The sequence below is a fragment of the Epinephelus lanceolatus genome, chromosome 14, assembly GCF_041903045.1.
Source record: "Epinephelus lanceolatus isolate andai-2023 chromosome 14, ASM4190304v1, whole genome shotgun sequence".
Classification (NCBI taxonomy): Eukaryota; Metazoa; Chordata; class Actinopteri; order Perciformes; family Serranidae; genus Epinephelus; species Epinephelus lanceolatus.
This window is the reverse complement of record NC_135747.1, coordinates 18,023,571-18,045,067: the sequence shown is the minus strand read 5'-3', so window position 1 is coordinate 18,045,067 and position 21,497 is coordinate 18,023,571. Positions and strand designations below refer to the sequence as shown.

Sequence of the window (21,497 nt, the reverse complement as noted above, 5' to 3'; positions counted from 1 at the left end):
TCGCCTTTCGTTTCTGCTGCTGGTCGAAATCTGTAGGCTGCTCGCACAGCGTGCTGAATGATTTAAGCCTATTTTGCTCGCTCAAAACTATTTTTAGTAGCAAATGCGAGTGTTGTGACGGGCGGATTGCCACACTGCTGACATTTTATTCCGCTCGTCACGGCACGCTGTTTGATTGCGTTATCAAAACCGGGCCGCTATTATTCGGCCTTGCTTTTAACTTATTCCACCGAATACCGAATGTGTGTTTTTTTGCAATATTCAGCCAAATATATTCGGTTACCGAATATTCGGTGCATCCATACTTGCAAACAAACTTCTACCTCCTTCAAAACTTTCAAACAAATCTTTATTGACAATTATCAATAGCCAGAACAGTCCACAGGAGCCGATGGGTCATATCATTTCCTATTTTCCCAGTGTGAGCAAATAAGTCGTGAGCATTGGGTTTACATGGCATGTGATTTACTCGTGCAGAAGGCGTTGGGACTACACAAAAAACATTTCTAAAACAGGTGTATGCCCAGCTTAACTCTAACCACACATAACTTTGGCTCTCTCTTGCAGAGGGCTATGAAAAAGAATATCTGCATCTGGAAACACTTGTATTAGTATTTCAAAAATGTCATACTCTTTTCAATAGTAACAGTGCATAAGTTCTATGAAAGCCCAAGGGGTTATCTCCAGGCCAGTCACTTTCCACTATCAAACGATACAAATTCTCAAACTTTAAAATCTATTAAAAAATGTGGCCATGAAGCTGGAATTCAGATGCATAAGTATTGCACTTTCATTTCTGCTGTACGAAAATGCTAAACGCAAGATGAAAGAAAAATCGACAACCAAGTCTCACACACACACACACACACACACACACACACACACACACACACACACACACACACACCGTTTCTGATCCTCGGTGTCTGGCTGTTATCTGCGCCTGTATAGGGATTTGATACTAATTGATTCCTCTTATCAGTCACAGATAGCCTCTGCTCGGATAAAGTTTCACACGAGAGAAAGACACCAGGAACTTCCATTATAATAATATCATGACTTTACTGAGGAATAACCTGTGTGCTTGCCAACTGATTTTTACATGAAAATGATTCTGCCATATTTGCATGAGCAGGGAAGTTCCAACAAAGTATTTCTACCTTCTCTAGAAGCTGTTTTAACAAACTGCAAGACTGTGCTAAACCACACGACAAACTGTGCACAGGCAGAGTAAGACACAAAAACATATGTCACATGAAAGCAAGACAAAAGAGTGGAATGTCAAATGCTTCAAAAGGAAAACAAAAATAAGAAAAAAAATCAGTCATGAGCTGTAATTGTGGTCATGATGGTGACAAAGAGGAAATAAATGTATCCTGTTTAGAGAAAAACTTCCGATACAGTCAGATTAAAAGATGATGCTGACAGAAGATACTGTGCAAACAACACTTTTTTTAGACCTTGCCATCTGCAAGGTCTAAAAAATAGCACTTATTGTTTAACTGAAGGACTACAAGGAGTCTCGGTGTGAAAGGCCTAATATAAAAACCTTTCAAACACTCCTTGCATAACCTTAAAAATAGTTAATGGTCATGCCACAAGGCTCTTTTTCCCACTTTCAACAAAAGACTGATATTGAGCATAATATGAGGTTTCCCGATGGCAGCGATATGCAGCTTGTGCCAGACAACAGCATGATGACCAATGGTGTTTTAATAGAGCTGGCAGGACCGGGCAAAGGAAGCTCGAGATGAATTTGGAGCTCGGCCAGCTGTCTGAGGACGGATGAAGAGAATGAATGGAGAGCGGAGTCGAGAAGTGGCTGCAATCATTCCCTAGAAGTCTCTCTCCAAGAGGACAAACATCACTCAAAGACAGAGATGAGAGTAATGAAAGAGAGGGAGCAGGGAAAGGAGAAAATGAAACATGAAAGAGATGACAGTGATGCACAGCGGCAGAGCAAGACACTGAGGGCTTTAGTATTCAGAGAGAATGCTAACTTTTTGTGCCACTTAAATAAGATGGAACTATATCGATACACCAGCAGCTGTAGATTTTACATTGGAATTTGCTGTGTTTTAAAGTAATATACCAGTTTGCATTTGCTGGTAAAGGGGCACTTCACTAATTTTACTTTACACTTCAAGTCCAGTTTACTTAAATATTCTGCCTTTGAGAATAGTTAAGTATTTTTTTTCTGTAGCTCTGGAGGAGCTTTCCATATTCTGAAAAAAATACACGGATGATGTCATCAGGGTTATTTTGGCTTGGTCTTAGACTAGGTTTGAGCACCATTCACATTTAAACCGATACCTGTATCAGTGCTGGTACCTTGAATTTGGTTTTGGTACCCAACAGTACCATTGTCTGTATTTTACTCATTGTGTAATAAGAAAAATGAAACTTTTGAACAATCTGTAGTCAACAAGCAATTTTGCGCTTCTGCTCTTTTCTCATCACACATACAGCATCTCTGTCTGTCCGTCTGCTTGCTTGCTTGCGTGTGTCACTGCTCATCTCTCTCACTCTCTGTTAGGACAAAAGACAATCTCCAGTAGCAATGATACCAGGCTATTTCTAAAATGAAACAGAAAAGAAAATAGACCATATAGACTGAAACTATTGGCGCTGAAGTGATAGGTTCAGCTTGCTGGGAAATCTTCAGAGCTCTGAGGCCAGCTTCCCACTTAGGGGTGCTTTGCAGTGCTTCCGCCTCTTGTCTGGACCCAGCATTCTCACCTAGGTGGGTACTTGGGGAACAAAATGCAATTTAGTCTGTGCCCTTTAAATTATCACGTCCGGTACCCAACCCTACCTTAGACACTACAATCTTTTAATTGAAAGTGTGTGTTATGACCTGGAGGTGTGCAGTTTGAAAGACCTGAGCTTGTTCAAGGCAAGAGGGCCTAACACAAAACACTATTGAGCTGCGTTATGGGAAATGTAGGATCCAGTATTTTACTTTAAATGAGCTGAGGGGCTGCGATATCACCCATGTTTTATATTCTCTCTTGCAAACCTGGCAACTTCACAGTAAATTGCTGTAATGCCCGCTTAAACATATTTTGGGAAATTTGAAGTTTTGAGTTTCTATGTGCATCCTTCCTTTTTAAACTGTAGTTTAACTTGTAACAGTTGTACTTTCTTAAAGCTCAGTGTTTCGCTGGTTCAGTTTGATATTTAAATGATGGTACATTTCACAATGCAGTGAAATGCGTTCCTCTCTAGTTAAACAGATGCCAGGATCATTCATAGATCACTGTTTTGCACTATTGTGTATCATGATATCAGTTGCCTGTGTGGCGTATGGTGGCATTATCATGAGGAAAGTATCCATATAGACACAACAATCCTCTCTAAATATAACATACAGTATATTGAGGATGTTGTTAAGCACAGCCCTCTGGCCAGTATTGTTGTCATGCTGTGAGACAAAAGACCCAAATGTAGAGAGATAGATGATGGAGGGGGGAGAAGAGTGTGTGAGATTGATTCCAGTTGGGATTTACAACAGAATAATAACCGTGACATCTCTATCTGTCTCCCTGGAAATGAGGTGTGGAGCGGATGATGATGGACCCAAAGTTTCATCACAAACACCTGCGTGCACACACACACACAGACACACATGCGCACACACACACAAACACACACCAGTTATAAAGCATATGACTCACGCAGGATAAAGGATAGAGTCACTTACACACACATTTCCAAACACCCACATGCACACACATTTTCACATAAACAGATAAAACAAAACAACAGAGTTGCTCATTATACAAGAAAGGACTGTTATTTTGTGTGTTTTGGTCATTTTAGTCAGAGATGATTCAAGCTGAACATGACTCACTACTTCGTCTGTGCAAAAAAGGCCCTCCAAACAATCACCATCAGACTCAACCTCGTGAATTAGCCGATAAAGCTGTGCATGCTGTGTTTGTGTGTCATTACCCTTTTTGCAAATTTGAAACTAATGATTTCACTGACATTACATAAATAGTCGATGTGAATGGTGCTGCCAGAGTCATTTCCTCAGGTTAAATGACTAAATGGGACCGCAAAGTATCCCAAACAAACTGTAAGACGTTAAATGTTTCTTTTTCACAAGTAAAGTGTGTGTGTTGTCAGGTTTGGACATTTTTCCACCCACCAATTCAACCTTAAAGGAATAATTTGTTGATATAAGTATGACAAGAAGATCTTTCTGACACTGATGCATATTTGGTGAATATAACAATAAGGCATATTTATAACATAAATTACATTTAAAACATGTCAAGCTCATGTTGAATGAAATATACTGATATTACAACAGATAATCACCGTATGTATCCAGCCAGCACTGAACGTCAATATGACATCAGGAAGATACTGGACATGTGTGATGGACAGATGTTAACTTTTGTTGGAATAAAATTCGAATTGACGATATTTTCAATGTCAACGTCAGCATTTCATGTTACCTGGATGTTAACATTATGACGTTTTGTAGACGTTAGGTTTTGGTCTCCATACCTCATGACTAAATGTCATTATTCTACATCAAGATGATGTTGGCATGAGACAACATAACTTAAAACCAACAAAATGTCACTGTCATCAGTATTCTGCCATCTGTCCTGACATAGAATTTTAATCCCCAACATCACCACCTCAAGTCAACCAAAAAATAACGTCTAACAATGCTGGTTGCCAACAGACTATGATCATAGCTAAGGCTGCACAATATATCAAAAATTTACCTTCAGTGCGGTATCAACATTTGCTATGTATTCACGGGCTGCCTGTCAATATATCTGGCCAATTACATGGAGCTGCCTGGATGCAGGTGTGAGGGAGCGACTGTGAACAGCTAACTCCTGTTGAAACAGTTGAATTGGGTGACTTTAGGCCTACTAGTTCTGAAAGTACTTCTCGTGTCACAGACACCACTGAGAGTGAAACTTGTGTTTTGGATGTCATTATGATACTGTCCATGATGTGTTGCTGTTTTTGTTCTGGTGCTTTGCACAGATCTGACACCTGTCCGCCTCTGAAACTTAGTGCGCCAGTGTTTCCTGGTAAAGGCTGCGGGGTGGCACTGAGGTCCCCGGGGACTGCTGGTAGACACTAACCTTGTATTTTAAGGTTGATAAAATACACCCGAATTCACAACTATGTAGGATATGATTAAAGAAATTCCTGCTATTTTATGTTGCAATGTCTGCTGTGACAGCAGTGACGATGGTGCTTTACTGTCCAGGGGACATGCCTTATTTTTGTCACCTGATAATCCGACATTATAATGATCATGTGGTTGTGCTACTGATTAAAACTATCATGACAGCCATTTTTTTTTTACCATATATATCATATATTTTGTGCAAGACCAGTTTTGTTGTTGTTGTTTCCTGTTTTGTTCCTGGTCTCAAAGTGGGCTTAAAGAGAATTAGCAGATTTCTCAAGATGTGCTGGTATAATAAACCATTATAAACTATTAAATGTATACAGTAACTTATTTACATTTTTTTGGATTATCCATCAAAATTCTATATCTCTGGGATTACCACAAATCACAATCATATGATTTACCTCATACTGGGTAGATGATATTGATGCTCTTTATACTCTGCTCAAGATGTGACATTTGTGTCATATTTTGCATGCAGCCTGTATATAAAGATACATATACAGTCTGGGGTTTAGCAAATAAAGTTCTCAAATTTAGGGCTTCATTTAACTTTCAGATACATGAACATAACCATAATTAGAACCCTGTAACACCAGACATAAGTTTAACACTACACTAAGTTTATTGCGGACCCACTCAAATAACCACCTGTGGGTCCCTGGGACTCACTACATTGAAAACCTATCAACATCACTGCATTTTTTAATTCAGTGTGCACAGGCTATTCATTGTCCTCAAGCAGAAAGACACAACTGTATAGTTCAATATTTGTTTATTTATCTCGAGTTACATCATCATCGCAATATTCATCAACATTATCGCATATCCAAAGTTTTCCTAAAATTGCGCAGCCCTAATCATGTCAATGAAATATAAATCCACCAACACTTTATATAAAATAGATAATATTATAATATTGTCCAGTCACATCTGAGTCCATACTGGATGATACTGCAGCAGAGAGATGTAGAGTTTCAGGTTGATGAAAAATGAGTCACCTACAGCCAATAGTATTTATATAGCTGCTTCCATTTCCCACCGTGGGCAACAGTTGTACTGTACTGGGACATGTAATGTCTACACTTAATGTGGCTGACTGTAAAGTGCTATCACCAGGTGGATGTGATAAGCACCTCATGCTAACGGCCGGCACAACACACTTTCTCCTCACACTGGGCTCCTTTTCAGAGTTTCCCATTAAGAAGTTTTCACATCCTCTCTTGTATACTGGTACATGTAGGCACTGACAAGCTCCCTGAAGACGTAAGCATCAAGCTGTCTAATTCCCCAGGACTACATAGAAAGAGACAGCACAAACTAGTTGCTTCCATAGCAAGAGTGGATTTGTTCTTCACTCAAATGTTACATGTTTGGCCTCTTTGCATTTTGTTACTTCTGTATGTTACTGTGTATTACCTCTGATGGGTTTCTTGTGGTTAAAATTTTCAAGATAACAGTCATTTCTACTGACTACTGTAATATTGTGTTGTGCAGCACCTATAAGTCATTACCACATTAGGTGTGATATTTGACTGCAATGACTGTAAACAAACAAGACTATCTCCGACGATACCAGCAGCCTTTACCAGCCTTTACAGTGCATTTTATACTTGTGACCCATTTGTAAATCTTTCTAACTTAATGAATGAATTGTATTACTGGGAATACAGGATGTCAGCAAGCCTTCACTATATACAAACACAAACATCAACCCCTTCATCTTTTCTCACAAAGAGTAGCTTTATGTAACAGCGATGTACATTTGAGCTCCAGACTGCTCTGTGCATGTTACCATGGCAACCTGTCTCTGTTGATATGCCTCATCATCTTCCCTCTCACTTACTTCCTCCCTACTTCTCTCTCTGTGTTTCTTAAAGTGACACTTAGAGCGAGAATAAACAGGTCATAGGTCGGCGATTTAGACGCTGTGCAGTATCGAGTACCTGCGAAAGTGGCAGTCAGCTCAGCATCTCTGGAGAGTGTAAAGCTACTCACATTAAAGAGCGGAGCAGTTTGATTATCCCAGTGTTTCCATTGTTCCCAGTCAAAAGAGAACACAGCTGAACGGAGGGTGGTATTTGACCTCGCTTCGCTCTGCTTACATAATCCCTCCTGTCCTGGAGGGAGAAAACTGCCAGATCCCTCTTATATACACACACACACACACACACACACACACACACCAGACCCCAAGCCAAAAATGCCCTACATAACTGCCCCTAGGCTTTTGCATTTTGCTTCCAACTTTCCCTGCACACTCCCTTTTCCTTCGAACATACTACCATGACCTGCTACACACCCCTTAAACACACACACCAACCACATTCTCCGACCTCAGGTCCAGAACTTTAAAGGCTGAGAAATCCTGCTTAAAAACACAAAGAAGCCAAACAACACGTAAACACACACACACCATGATTTATATGCATACGGTGCATGAGAAACGCATTCATTTCTTAGTACAAACACAAACCACCAGCGATATGCATATGCCAGTTTAAATATGCACACATAGTATTTATGCATAAACACACCACACATGCACACACACACACACACACACACACACACACACACACACACACACACACACAGCCAGGACTGGATGTTTGGACACAGACGTCAGAGTGGAAAGCTGATCACAGTTGTACTGCAGCCATGAACACTGTGGATCAGAGTGTGTCCCGAAATAACCTGAAATGTTCTTATCTGACCCCCGAAAATCCATATGCATGCATGCAGCACACAGTTCAGAGGAATATCACATTTACCTTCAGTATGGGGAAAAAAAACTCCATCATAACTACAATGCCACAACAATATTCCTGTGGTCACACGCTGTTATGAGTCATAGTCATTAGTGGGTTTATGGTGGCCATATGGTTGTCCCTGACTACTGCAATACTATTCCTGTAATGTTCATGTTCCTGTTCCTTTTATAGATGTTATATGCTTATCACATGGCTTTGCTGAAAACTTCTGATTGGTCAATTACAGCATTCCAGTGTGTGTTATTTCTGAATAACAGACTGTTGCTAAGGACCAAGGTCTGATCGTAGACTCTGGGGGAAGCAATACAATCATTCTTAAATTAATAAAATAATTTGATTGCTGTACATTGTCCCTTATTTGGTATTTTTGCGTTGATATCATATTAAGCATATTTTAACGCCAACACTATTAGGCTATGCGATTTATTGTCAGTGTGGGAAAGGTTAAGTTTGAAATGTAATGGGTGACAGATTACTAGCTACCCTGTTAAAAATGTAAAACTATCTTATTACCCAAACAAAGTAGTGTGACTTATTACATCTGATAACTTTTTGATTACAAACAAATGATTAAAATTGGGCCATAAACATGAAAAATGTCAGGAAATAGGCTGCAACGAAAGAAGGCGTTCCTGCACGGCAAAAAGATGCAAAGCACAGAATTATATAGTTATGGTTATATTTTCCTAGGGATGTCCCAATCACTTTTTTTCCCTTTATTTTGAAACCAAGCCCGATACCGAGTCCAATCCGATACTTTGCAAGGCATTAAGAAAGAAAGAAAAAGAATGCATCCAAGTTGTCCCATAAGGTTTGTTTTTTATTTAAATAGTATCCAAAAAGCTTATCGGTGGTTCAGCAGCACAAAATGTAAACAAATTCAATATCTTCTTCTTGTCTTCAACAAAAACAATTAGGCCTATATCTTTATACATTGGAAAGCGGAGGCAACAATGAACAACATAGATGAAAACCTGGCCATTTTTGTTATTTTGATTCCTCCGATCTTTTATTACCAATTCCGATTTTGAAAAAATAATCGGCGCCGATACCCGATCCTATTTATATTTTACATATAAATGTTTTACTGAAAAGACTATTCCAATTTAACCCCTTTTATAATCACCACCATTTTGATTATCAACTATATTTTAATGTATTTTAATTACGTATTGTTTTCTCTGTATCTTAAACTGATTATAATAACATTTATTTGTACATTTATTACATGTAACTACATGTAGTTACTCCCCAACACTGTTTATTATACAATTCAAAACTACTGCTTTAATTATGTCAAGATCAGTTTCAATTATTCAATACCTCAATAGAGAAAAAAGCTTGCTTTATTTTGGGGTTTTGATTATTTTGGGGTCTTCAGTGCCCTTTTCAATGCCTACTAAATGTAGTTAAAGTCCAAGATATTCAAACTGCTGAAAAGTGCAATCAATACATTTCAGAAAGCAATTTATTGTTAAGTTTACAGAAAAAAAAAACCTTTAAGAGGGACTGGACGACCTCAGAAAGTTCATTCAGTCCTACGGGCAAAGTAAAAAAGAGGGGGAAAAGAGAGATTTCACAAAGATCCATAAACACTGCTGGTGATGAATTGAAGTTGAGAGCTGTGAGAATGAACAGCAGGTCGATGAAGAGGAAGACCTGTATTTGCTGCCATGTTTCCAAATTCTCTTCAGATGTGTGTGTGTATCTGCGTATGTGTCTGTGAGTGTGTGTATGTACACTGATCTCTCTTCTCTACTCTAGCCAAGACTCTGTTTCCTGCCAAGTCTAAAGTGGGTGGTGGGTGCATTTCAACATCTCTCCATTACAGAGAAAGATGAGGAGGAGGAGTGGAGGTGGAGGATTGAAGAGGCATTTCTGCAACAAGACAGGAAGGAACTGTAGCGTATTAACACACAGGCATACACACACACACATATATACACACACCTGCACCGCCTGACACCTGGAGAAACCACAGTGTGTTTCCACGAATCTCTTCCCCCAAGAGAACCGTTCCACTTCTTCAAGCACATCACCAGTGGAACCTCATCTGTTATTACAACAGACACACACATTACGTCGCATGCTGCTGGAGGAGTCAGCAGACTCTCAGCACCAAAGTAAAACTACCTGGAGTCCCAAACTATGAATTGTAACACTTTCTCTGCATTGTAAGAGACTGTTTAAAGCTGCCTGGGGTAATTTTACACATTGGCAGTCCCAGATGGCAGCAGGGGGTAACTCTGCTTCAGTCTGAATGGTGCTGGTTTCATTAGCCAGAAAACATGTAATGTGATGCCAGTGCAGAAGCTGTGACTTTCTCACCAGGAAGTGGCACATGAACGCCCACCCACGTCGGACAGGATTCTAGATGGTGCACTAATTATGAAGTTGTTGCTTTACATAACATGGCATGCATCATTGCCTCCTCTGTTGTCTAAGAAACTGTTTACTAGAAAACATACATTTTAGTTGGTAACATGGTGACCTACAACGTGAAGCTAATACTACTCATGCAGTCGCCTTCGGCAGTGCAGAATTCGTCTCACTCAAGAGTCAAGTGGGAATTTGAGTTCTGCTCTCTTTTTGTGTAAGGGCATATACACTGGGTGGGCAGTTCCTTCGGCAGTGTTTGACTGACATTTGATATTAGATGTAAGTAGATGCACCATCAACTGGAGCATGAGAGTGAACGCCATAGACTGTATAATAAAGATGGACAACATGACAGCTCTCCAAAAGTGAAGCCAAAACATTTCAAATGCCCCCTAGTGGTTGGCTGCAGTATAGGTCATAGACCCCCTCCATGATAGCGGATGGGACATGGGCCAAACTGAAACATCTAAGTACACGTCAATGACATTTTTCCCAAAGATGGTTTCTCTGAAATGTTGGTAGTTCTTGTTACGCTGCTGTATGTAGGGACTTACGCAGAATTTGATAAGGAATTAGCCGTAAAATGAATAATATGGAGCAATTTCAGAAATGCCGCTAAAGTGTAGTAAACTGCGGAATTTGAAACTACTGGCCAAATTTCTTGCGATCAGTGGCACCACTGGATGGACAGGAACCTGCTACCCTATAGATAGGTGCTGTGCGGAAACTGCCTCCAAATGACGTCACCACAGCAAGATGGCAGCAGTTGTATCTAGGATATTTTGGCTTCATTTTTGTACAGTAGGAGTAAGTGAAGACATTTGACATTTGGTCTATCTTTTAGTGACTGATCATATTAGCGGTATTAACGTTCGTCAGTACCAAAAATTCATTGCACATGGAGATCAATAATGTAGGGGCTGCTATTATTGCAGAAAAATAATAAAACTTAGATTTCTTCCTTTTGGTAACTATCATTTTAATTGAATAAGTTTACAAGTCAAACAACCTCTAATGATATCTAGAATAAATTCAAATTTCAGTGTGTATCTAAATGTCTAAAGTGTGACGACATATCGACATGTTGTTATTGCACGTTCATGGGGCCATGTTTTAATTTCAGCCACAAAATATGCCACCCTTCCTCTGTCTGAAATGTGTTGGCTTGACCAGTGACCAGTGACATCTCACCCTCATCTCCATAGTAACAATAGGACCAGGAGTGAGGGGGTTAACCCTTAACCTAATGTGTGTGTGTGTGTGTGTGTGTGTGTGTGCCTATGTGTGTATTTGTGCAACTGGGGGATGGGATTGATGGGATTCCACCCATACACCCGTGGGAATGGCAGTCAAGCTCCAAAGCTTGTTTAGGCTTTAACACCCATTACACATCAACCCCCCAAACTAAACAACACACACACTATCTCATTACACCATCAGCCGAGCTATAAGCTGCCCTCGACCGCCATCCTGCCTCCATCCATCAATCCATCATCTGACCCACCTCCTTCCATCTCCATATCTGTCTGAGCAGGGTGTTGGAGGGGCCAAGGATGAGACTGATGCAAGATGACATCACCCGGATTCAGGGCAACATGGACACAAGTAGTCAGAGCAATGCTGTTACGTAAAAAAAAATACATGCGGGGGACATGCTGGCTGGTCAGATCATGGCATGATTTTGACATAAGTGGACAGGATTGGTCTTGTGAGAAAAAGCAGCGTGGTTAGCAAGCAAGTAATTTGATGTTTCCTGGTCAATATCTTACTTAGTCCCCTAGAGCTGGGTATTGTTTAAAAAATTATGACACCAGCACCAATACAAGAACCTTTAAAGGGATACCGATACCATCTGACTACTAACTACTTGAGAGAGCATTACAACTGTCATTTAACGGCGCCCGAGGATTACAGCACCCAACACAACACCTCTCTTTATCCTCTTATCCGGCTGTGGACACACTGCAATAAGGCTAACTGTTAGCATCACATGACACACAGCTTTTCGTCAATGGATTTAATGACAGAGCCATTTCATGTTGGTGGGAGTTTGCTGGGACCATTTAATGGCACGGTGTTGGATGTTAGCTGCAGCTTTGCAGCTCATGCTTACTGGGCAGACGTTAAAGTGACCGTTCGCCGGGAGAATTGCGGCTCTGAAGATGGCTGTAACAGAAAGTCTGCTGATCTGGCGGGTAGACGGGACAGTCCGGGATTAGACCCTGGCGCAAAAAGGGTCAAATGCAGGTAATGTTTGACTGTAGATGTTTTGATACAACCTAGTACCGAGTTATTTCGGTCGATACAAGGTATCTTGTACTGTTACCCAGCTCTATAGTCTACGACTTGCACAACACAGATCCCGTTTTACCACAAGCTGGTATTACCAGGTATTTAAATGAGTAAAAGAAATCCAATGACCTTTTATTGGTAATAATATTTAGCTTGGCTGTTCCTGTCACCCTCTGTTTACTACATAAAATATGATAGCTGCCAATAAATCTATTGAAAATATTCATTATTGCCATTTATTTTTAGCACCACCCTGGACTTCAATGGAGGGTAAAAATAAATGCATTTTCAGAGGCTTTTCCGGGCAGATAAGAGTAAAATTCTGGAGGAAACATTAACACAGTAAATTCTGGCAGGAAAACAGTTTAAACTACAAAATGTTGAATGCTGTCTGTGGGCAGCTTCATTGCAAACCATTTAAAATCCAACTGTGTCTTGTGTCTACTGGAGAAATATGTAACTGGTAAACGAAAATACAAGCATGGAAATAGATGAATGCATGCTATATTTGCATACACACACACACACACACACACACAGAGCACACACAGCATAATTCCCAAGAGATCCCAGGAGGCGCAGAGCACAGTTATAACTACTCCTTAAATGGCAGCACGTGCGTGTGTGTGTGTGTGTGTAGTGAAGCTTCATTATGTGGTAACTCTGAAATTAATTAAGTTCTCTTCACATGAACATCAGAGAGAAAGTGAGACGAAGATGAGAAAGAATGAGTAAAGAGCGAATGAGGAAAAAGATGTTTGTGCTTGTGTGTGTTCATTTAACAATCTGGGTTGAAGAAGGTTGAGAAGGCAGAGAGAGATCTTTCTTGCACACACACACACACACACACACACACACACACACACATGCAAGGGGAGAGAATTGTGTCCAGAGAGATATTCTATAATTGTGTGTGCATGTGTGTGTGCGCATGTACAGCGTCAGGCCTTCGTTCAGTATTTATGAAGTGAGGGGGTAATGTGGAGGTAATGACTGAGAGCTTGTTGTTTACCGCCACAGATCGGTGGTTTATAACACTAATGAATGTGAATGAATGTGCATGCATGTCTGTGTGTGAGTGTGAGTGTGTGTGTGTTTGTGTTTGAGAGGGAACACAGAAAAATGAGGCTTTCTCGCACTGTGTTATTGTAAAGGTTTGGGAGATATCAAGATTAACTATGAATGGAGCTACAGCAGCAGAGAGAGAGTGTGTGTGCTTTTGTATTTCTATATTTGTGAGGACCGAATTGCACTGTAGGACTTCTGGAAAACGAGAACATTTTGGTCAACAGTACTTTAAAGAGCCGCTGTTCTTAAAAGGCTTAGTTTTAGGCTTAAGGTTAGGCCAAAAGACACGGGTTCAAAGGATCATTACAGGGATTGGTAAGAGACTATTTCCTTTTTGGAAACCCCACCTAATCCTTATACACACACACACACACACACACAAACACGCACACATGTGAATGACAGGGCTAAGCAACGACTCACTCCAGAGATAAAAGCAAGTGCTGTCGTTGCTGCTGCACATTGCCTTGGCAATCTTGGGTGTCACTACAGCAAGCCCAGGTAAATACAGGTAAGGGAGAAGATCACTGGCTGGGATCTTTATGACACACTGCTTTGATGGGCACTGGACAGGTGGAGTGTCAAAGACAAACTGCAGCATGCTGCTAATATAATGGACATATTGAAGTTCTCTTTGATTATTGATTAGTGCTTCAATGGGAGTCCAACAAGAATGGATTCTGATGTGACATTTGAAATGTCAGAGGTCTTGAGTCACATGATTGTGGTGTGTATCTGGGGAATTTGTTGGATTCTTCTTCCTGTTGATCATTAAAATGATCAAAATACACAATGTTTATACTTTTAGTAAAGAGCAAAATGACTTCTTTCCCAGGCACTTGTAAAATGTATCCTTGACAGATGGATGAATAGATGAATAGAACAGCTTTATGAATACCAAGCAGGAACCTAGGTAAGTCACTAAGGTTTAAAAGACAGACCATATAATCCATAGGCACTTCACTTTCCAACAACAATACACTCCTATACCTGCCAAGGCCAACCAGCAAAAGCCTGTAATAATTCATGAATCAGTAAGAGTCAGAGTCGCTGATGGGTATGGATTTAATAACATATTTATGCCTCAGTTATGTGCAGTCTTGAATATTTGCCTGGTTTCAAACTTGGCATTTTTCTGAGAGCTGATTAAATCAAAGCAAATCGATGCAAAAGGAACATACTGTGCTATGGAAAAATGAGACCATAAAGATGCAAACTGTTGACTACAAAGGTATTGCTCTGTTTGTGCAAGGCCATGATTTGGCAAGAAATGTGCAGGATGACATATGGCACAAAGAAAGTGTTGCAATTAAAAACAGGAAGAACGCTCAAGTGTTTGTCTCACAGGCACACTAAAAAGCACTTACATACCTCCACCAGAGCTGCATAGTCCAACAGATTTTGTTCAGTCAGTGATTATTTTTTAACCCACTGATTGAATCAATAGATGCAGCAGAATACACAAAATGATAGACAGTAACAGCATGGATGAAACAGATTTCTATCAAACATGTTGGTGCAGTGCTTAATGAGAATGAGTCTTCAATGCCTTATCTTACAATGCTGTGCAACACTTTAACAACTAATAACTTTAATAACTTTGCCCATAGACATGGCCTACCATTCCACCAAATTCAACTGAAACCTGATGATGGATTTTTGGGATATCCAGAGCACCAACAAACAAACAGACCAATAGGACTGAAAACATCCTTCATCAAACCACCTTGGGGACAGTAAGGAAAGTCACCACAGCTAAAGGAGGTGTACAGTATCAGTTGCTAGAACCTTGGAAAAACCTGGATACTAATCACCTCATTTACCAATGTAATGTCAGGGAAATCAGAGTTACTCTTCTGTATCTTGACAAAGGACTAGCACTTAAATAAAGCTTCTGTAGATTGGAAGTTTCTGTATTTTGCCCTATTTTCTTTCCTCCCATGAATCAGAATGAGTACTGGATAGAAATCAGAATTTATCAGCAGCACTGCAATCAAAATTGATGCTATTATTATAATACCAAAATGTCCTTATCATGAGTTGAAGCAGTATAATTTGGTTGACTGATAAACTGAACGGGTTCCTGATGAGCATCTTGTCCTAATACACGAAAACAAAATCAGACAAATGTATTCCAGTCCCATTATTCAGTTTACATGACACTGTTACATTGTTAAAACACCTCTTCTGTTTGCATACTGTATGTGTCTTAACACTGCTGTCTGCGAACGGGGGAACAAGTGGCGAGTCATCTCTGCAACAGCTGATGTACAAGACTGCAGCTGAGGGACTAGTTAAGGGGTTGCCAGAGTCATCAGCTGCTAACAAGCTCAACATTTCTTCTTTGGGGTAAAAAATCTGCCATATGATACAACCGACTAAGCACTTCAATGCTTGACCCAGTGCCTGATTTAGCACAGACAATAACACCAAATAGGTATGCAGGAATAATCCGGTGAGCTACTTGTTTGTGTTAAAATTCAGGGATTTTAGTTGACCGGCAAATTGTCTGTTTTGAAGAAGTTGCCTTCACAGAGTGCTTGGCAAAAAATGAATTATCGGCTTTGATTAACTCATATTGGTCCAAGCAGAAAGTCTTCAACAGAGGCTCAAAGAATGCAAACACCAAGGGAAAAAGCTGACTCAGCATGTCTGCCTCTTCTTCCATTTCCATAGCAACACATTCATTCTCATCTAAAACCTTTAATGCCAGATGCAGAGTGCTCTGTTTGACCTGTGTGACTTCTTCAATAACCGTGTGTGTGTGTGGTGGTACTGCATTAGTGTGTCACTCAAAGTCAGATTTAACTCCCTTTGCAAGACCCCTGCTCTTTGTGTGCAGGGGGATGCACTTCCAAATGCACACACACGCACACACACTCCACTGTTAGAGGAGATTAATTCACACTTTCATCACCAAGCCTTGGTCCCGAGGGAGCCTCGAGGAGACTTGGGGCAAAGTGACTGCGGGGGATTGCAGAGGGTAATGGGTTAGAGGTGTGTGTGTGTGTGTGTGTGTGTGTGTGTGTGTGTTCACTGGCAATAAAGCCTCTGTCCACAGCGAAGTGCTCTCCCCACTGGGTCTGAAAACAAACACAGACTGGCCACTAAGATGTGCTTGTGAACTGTGTATATTTTTGTGTGTATGTGTGTTACTGTGCATGTGTGTATTCCCTCTTTGTAAAGTTAACATTCCCTCACTACTGTTGTGTCACACAATTTCTCAATTTTTTCATTATATCATAAAAAATAATTTAAGTATCAAAAAAATTCTGGTTCCAGTGAGGACTGGCTGCTTTTCTCTGTGGCATTATGACACTGTAAAGTAATTCCCTTTGAATTTTAAACTTTTGGTCAAACTAAGACATCCCTTAAGCTGCTTTCACACAGCTCCACGGTACCTTGCCCCCTCCAGCCATTAAAATGAGGGGAAGGCAGCAGAGGGAAAGTGGTTTCCAACACAGCAGTAGGGGTATGAAGCGGTTGCCAACCAGGTGCAAGCAGAGTTTGCTCTGCTGCACTGAACTTTTGGCGGTTGCCACCCGACTTCTGCCAATTGCATAGTGGGTATAGCAGAAGCAGAAAGAAGACAAGATGGTGAGTTACAGCTTTAGAAACTTCTAGACAACCAGAAGAAAAAAATGGGCCTGGAGTAACGTTTTCACCAAAGCTCAACCGCCTGGTATGAGGCTACAAGCTAGCTTGCACTTCTGCCAGTGTTCACCAAAGCACCTGCCTGTCATTGCAGCCATGGACTAGGGATGCACCGATCCGATTTCTTGATCGAATATCGGCCCCGATATCATCAAAATAGATGGATCAGGTATCGGAAAATGCAAGCTATACCTGAGGTGATGCTTTCCCTTTAAATCTATTGCGACGCGTCCATACGTCATGGAGCGAAGGAGAGAATCTGCTGTGTGGGGGTATTTCACACTATTTCAACTGCTGTTGCACAATTGTTTATTTTTGTTAAAAATAAATAGTTCATCATTGCATTAATCTGTTTCATCTTGTTTCATTTTATCTTAGGGAAGAACTGTGTAGTCATCAATGCCTGATGCCTCTAGTCTTTTCTGTTCATGTAAAGGTATATAGCTTCTTAGGTCAACCATAGTATAGTATATAGTATAGTATAGTAACCATGGTATAGTATCGGTATCGGGTATCGGGTGATACTCAAAGCCACTGCATCGGGATCGGGATCGGTATCGGTATCGAAACTGAAAAAGCTGGATTGGTGCATCTTTACCATGGATAATAGTGATAGGAACCACTTTCGAAAATGCTTAGCTTTTTGAGGGATCACTCTTGCAGACTGGGGGTTGTCAGGGTGGTTAGTGAGCGGTAGTGTTAAAGCAGCTTTAGGCACTACAGCAGGGTGCAAAATTAACTTTTTTGTCCACTGAGTCAAATGGCTGGCCAGGTAGGTAGAGCAGATCGTCAAAGATTCGGAAGATAGGCGGTTCCTTCAGTTTGGACAACATACTGAACCCCAACTCGCTCCATGTTGCATGGCAATTTCTACCATAAGTGTAAAAATGTGTGTGAAAGGGTGAATGTAGCATGTAGTGTAAAGGGCTTTGCATGGTTAGTAGATTGAAAAGGCGCTATATAAATGCAAGTCTGCAAGTTACTATGTTCAAATTTTACCAGCCACTCAATAGATTACCATTGTGTTATCAGCCACTTGCATATTTTTCCAGCATTTGCTTATTTTGTACCATGCTCTATAAGAAGTTATGATACGCATTTCTCTAAAAATAAAAATAAAAGGATCCTGTCCTACAGTATGTTTTTGTCTGAGCACCATTTTCCTTCATGTACCAGGCATCAAAATTGCCCTGTAGGGACCGCTAAAGTTTATTGAGTGAATTGAAATGGAGTGTTAAGTGTTAGTGGAAATGTCACTGAAGGTTTGGATTCCTGTTCATCGCCATGAATGACTGACTGCTTACTGCTGCTGCACTTCATCACACCAAAGCGCTCCAGTGCTTCAATCAATGGCTAGCTCGCCTGATAAGTCTTGCACTGAGCAGGGGGTGTGTGTGAAAGCTGATGGCGACGCCTTTGTCGGCCTGATTGTTCTGCGCATCCCTCTTGTTAGGGACTAAACTCGGAGGAAAAAGCTGCAGAGGGCAAACATGAACACACAAGCCCACGACCACCCTCGTGTGCTCCAACTCTGAGAAATCCCATTGAGTTTATGTGTAAGCACACAACACAAGCTCACCTTAGACAAATACAGTATATCCGCTGTGACAAGTTACAGCATGAAGTCTGGATTTCATGTCTTTCTCAGAAGAAAAGCGAGGAGTGCGGTGAGGTCGTGACTATTGTGTCTTCCTCATATGAATGCAGTGTTTCTTTATTATCTATACTGATACCTCCTCAGACGTTAGAGGATATCTTTGGTGCTGCTATCAGATAAAATTTTAATCTCTGACATTTCTTGAATATCCCTCCATGTTCACGGACCATCTGCCTATGCACCTGTCTACTTTGTGTGAATTATGCAAGACTTAGTTTGAAATTACATAGATTAAAAAATTATGAATGCACTGAAAAATACATTTGAAAATGTATCTGATAAATCTGCATCTGAATAAAAAATAAAAGTTAATTGCAGCCCTAGTTACATCAGAATGCCAAACTTCTAGGAGATGAAACTGCAATTTAAGAAAGGTCTTTCTATCTCTCTACAACAGCCTGACATGTTTCAAGATTTGTGCGTAAGATCTTAGATTCCAACTGGAGGCAAATGACAACCAACACATCTTGCAGCACAGTGCTGATGCTATCACATTTTCTGTCTAATTGCCACATTACAGCCCCATTCTTCAACGCGTCTCACATCACAGCCACGATACAATGCATAGGATGCACTGCATGGCAAGTAAACAGGGCTCTCCACTCCTCTCCCAGTGAGCCTGGGTTATGAAACCTCGCACTGCTGCAGCCTGTGGGCAACTGGGCTTCACCAGGACTATGACAACAACAGTATCACAGACAGGTGACCCTCTCGCAGTCTGTCTCTCTTCCTCTCCCGCTTGCTCGGTTCAGTTTAATTATACCTCAGTAGCAGCACAGGAAAGACACCCTCATTATGATACCAAAGTGGTGTCACATCAGGGAATATCATAGGCACAACTGGTGATAACTCAGCAAAACAATCAATAGACAACAATATACATCTGTCAATAGACATCTCTGCCGTCAGCTACAGCAGCAGGGAGAAGCTTTTCTTTCTCTTTCTGTTTCCATGTCCCATAACTTGGTCACTCACAAGTTTGCTCCTCATCCCAGTTATCAAACAATCAGTCTCACTGTGTGAATATTCAGAGCAGAGTCTACAGATTTGCATCTATATAACCATAAAGCAGCTGGATATCTGTGCAGGCAGCATGCTGAACACACTGTCCCCAATTTCCAGCAAACATCACAGATAAACAGTTGGAAATGTGCCTGAACAATTGTCCTCAAAATCTTCTTCCACCAAATCCTGCCAGGCAGCAGCCTTACAGTGGGATCCAATCTTAAAGTTATTATGTTTGGTGTAATTGCAAAGGGGATCCTGACAATTCATAAAATGTAAGTCCTGTTTTAGGAAGTGTGTGTTTTTGTAAATAAAACAAGGATTCATAAAACATGAACACATTGTTAGGGTGTTTGTGCTCCTCAGAGACAGACACTGGCACATATGGATAGTGGGAAAGTAACCAACCTTAACAGGGGAGCTCCTGACGGCTACTGGCAGCTCTCTGATCGCACTGCCCGGGGGAGAAGCGGATATCCCGGCTGCGTACCCCTGCAGCGAGCCCCCGGCCAGGGACTGCCTGCCGCCTGCTCCTACTCCTCCTCCGCTCCCTCGCTGGGGCCGCTGCTTAATACCGTCCAGGAGGCGAACCAGAAGGATGTTAGCCGGCAGGTCGTCCACCCCGCAGTCCACCAGGATGCGGCACTCCGGGCAGCGGAGCTCGTTCCGGGAGCTGACAATGTTTTCCAGGCAGCGGCGGCAGAAGGTGTGCTGGCACGGCAGCACCTTGGCCGTGGTGTCCAGGCGCTCCAGGCACACCGAGCACTCCAGCAGATCCAGCAGAGACGAAGACTCGTCCATGTCGGCGGAGAGGGTGAGCATCTGGGCTTCAGTGTCCGTGGGGACGCCGCGGCGACTGGTTCGTGTACCGTAGAAATGAACCGGGGGCACAGAACATTCTGGGAGGAGGACCGGCGGAAAGCAGCCAAACGGACGCCCCGCGACAGAGTCCCCCAGCGCGCGCCGAGCAGTTCCCCCTGTGTTGTGAATGTTCTCCGCTGTGTTCCCGTACCTCTCTCTCGCTCTGTCTCCCTCAACGTGTTTCTGTTTCTCGCTTTCTCTCTCCGTGTGTCTCCCCCCTCTCTCCAGCAGCTGTGCAGAAAGCGGTGAGGTCACGCTCTCATCATCATCATCATCCGCGCGCCGATCAGAATTGCGGCGCGCTCACGCACCACGGGCTGGGAGAAGGAGAGACAGACAGACAGACAGGTCCACAGCCGCTCTGTTGTTACCAGCCAGGTTTTTCTCTCCTCACACCTTCACACAGACTGATTTAGAAAAACACACACATGATTGTTTAAAGGTTTTCTATCATCTTACCTGCTCACAAAGACAAGCCACACTCATAAACTTAATAAATCCTCAGCCATGGCGCACAGTGTTTCCACCAGTGATAGGAAGACACCGTTTTTGAGAGTGTAACCCAAGTTTTAACAATTAACATTTCTGCTTTAATATACTTTTAGACATAGCTTCAAAATTTATTTGACATTGTTTT

General features: G+C 41.5%; 1 protein-coding gene across 2 annotated transcripts in view; it reads right to left on the bottom strand.

The window, feature by feature from the left end:
• Positions 1–21,081, bottom strand: part of LOC117250999 (E3 ubiquitin-protein ligase SH3RF3-like) — a 150,123-nt gene extending 129,042 nt beyond the window's left edge. The window contains exon 1 of one of the 2 annotated variants that reach the window (XM_078174416.1): positions 20,408–21,081. In XM_078174416.1, coding sequence (XP_078030542.1) covers positions 20,408–20,821 — 414 coding nt within the window. In that variant the 5' untranslated portion in view covers positions 20,822–21,081. The remainder of the gene's footprint in view (positions 1–20,407) is intronic. The other variant, XM_033616950.2, reaches the window with a different exon arrangement.
• Positions 21,082–21,497: the final 416 nt, after the last annotated feature.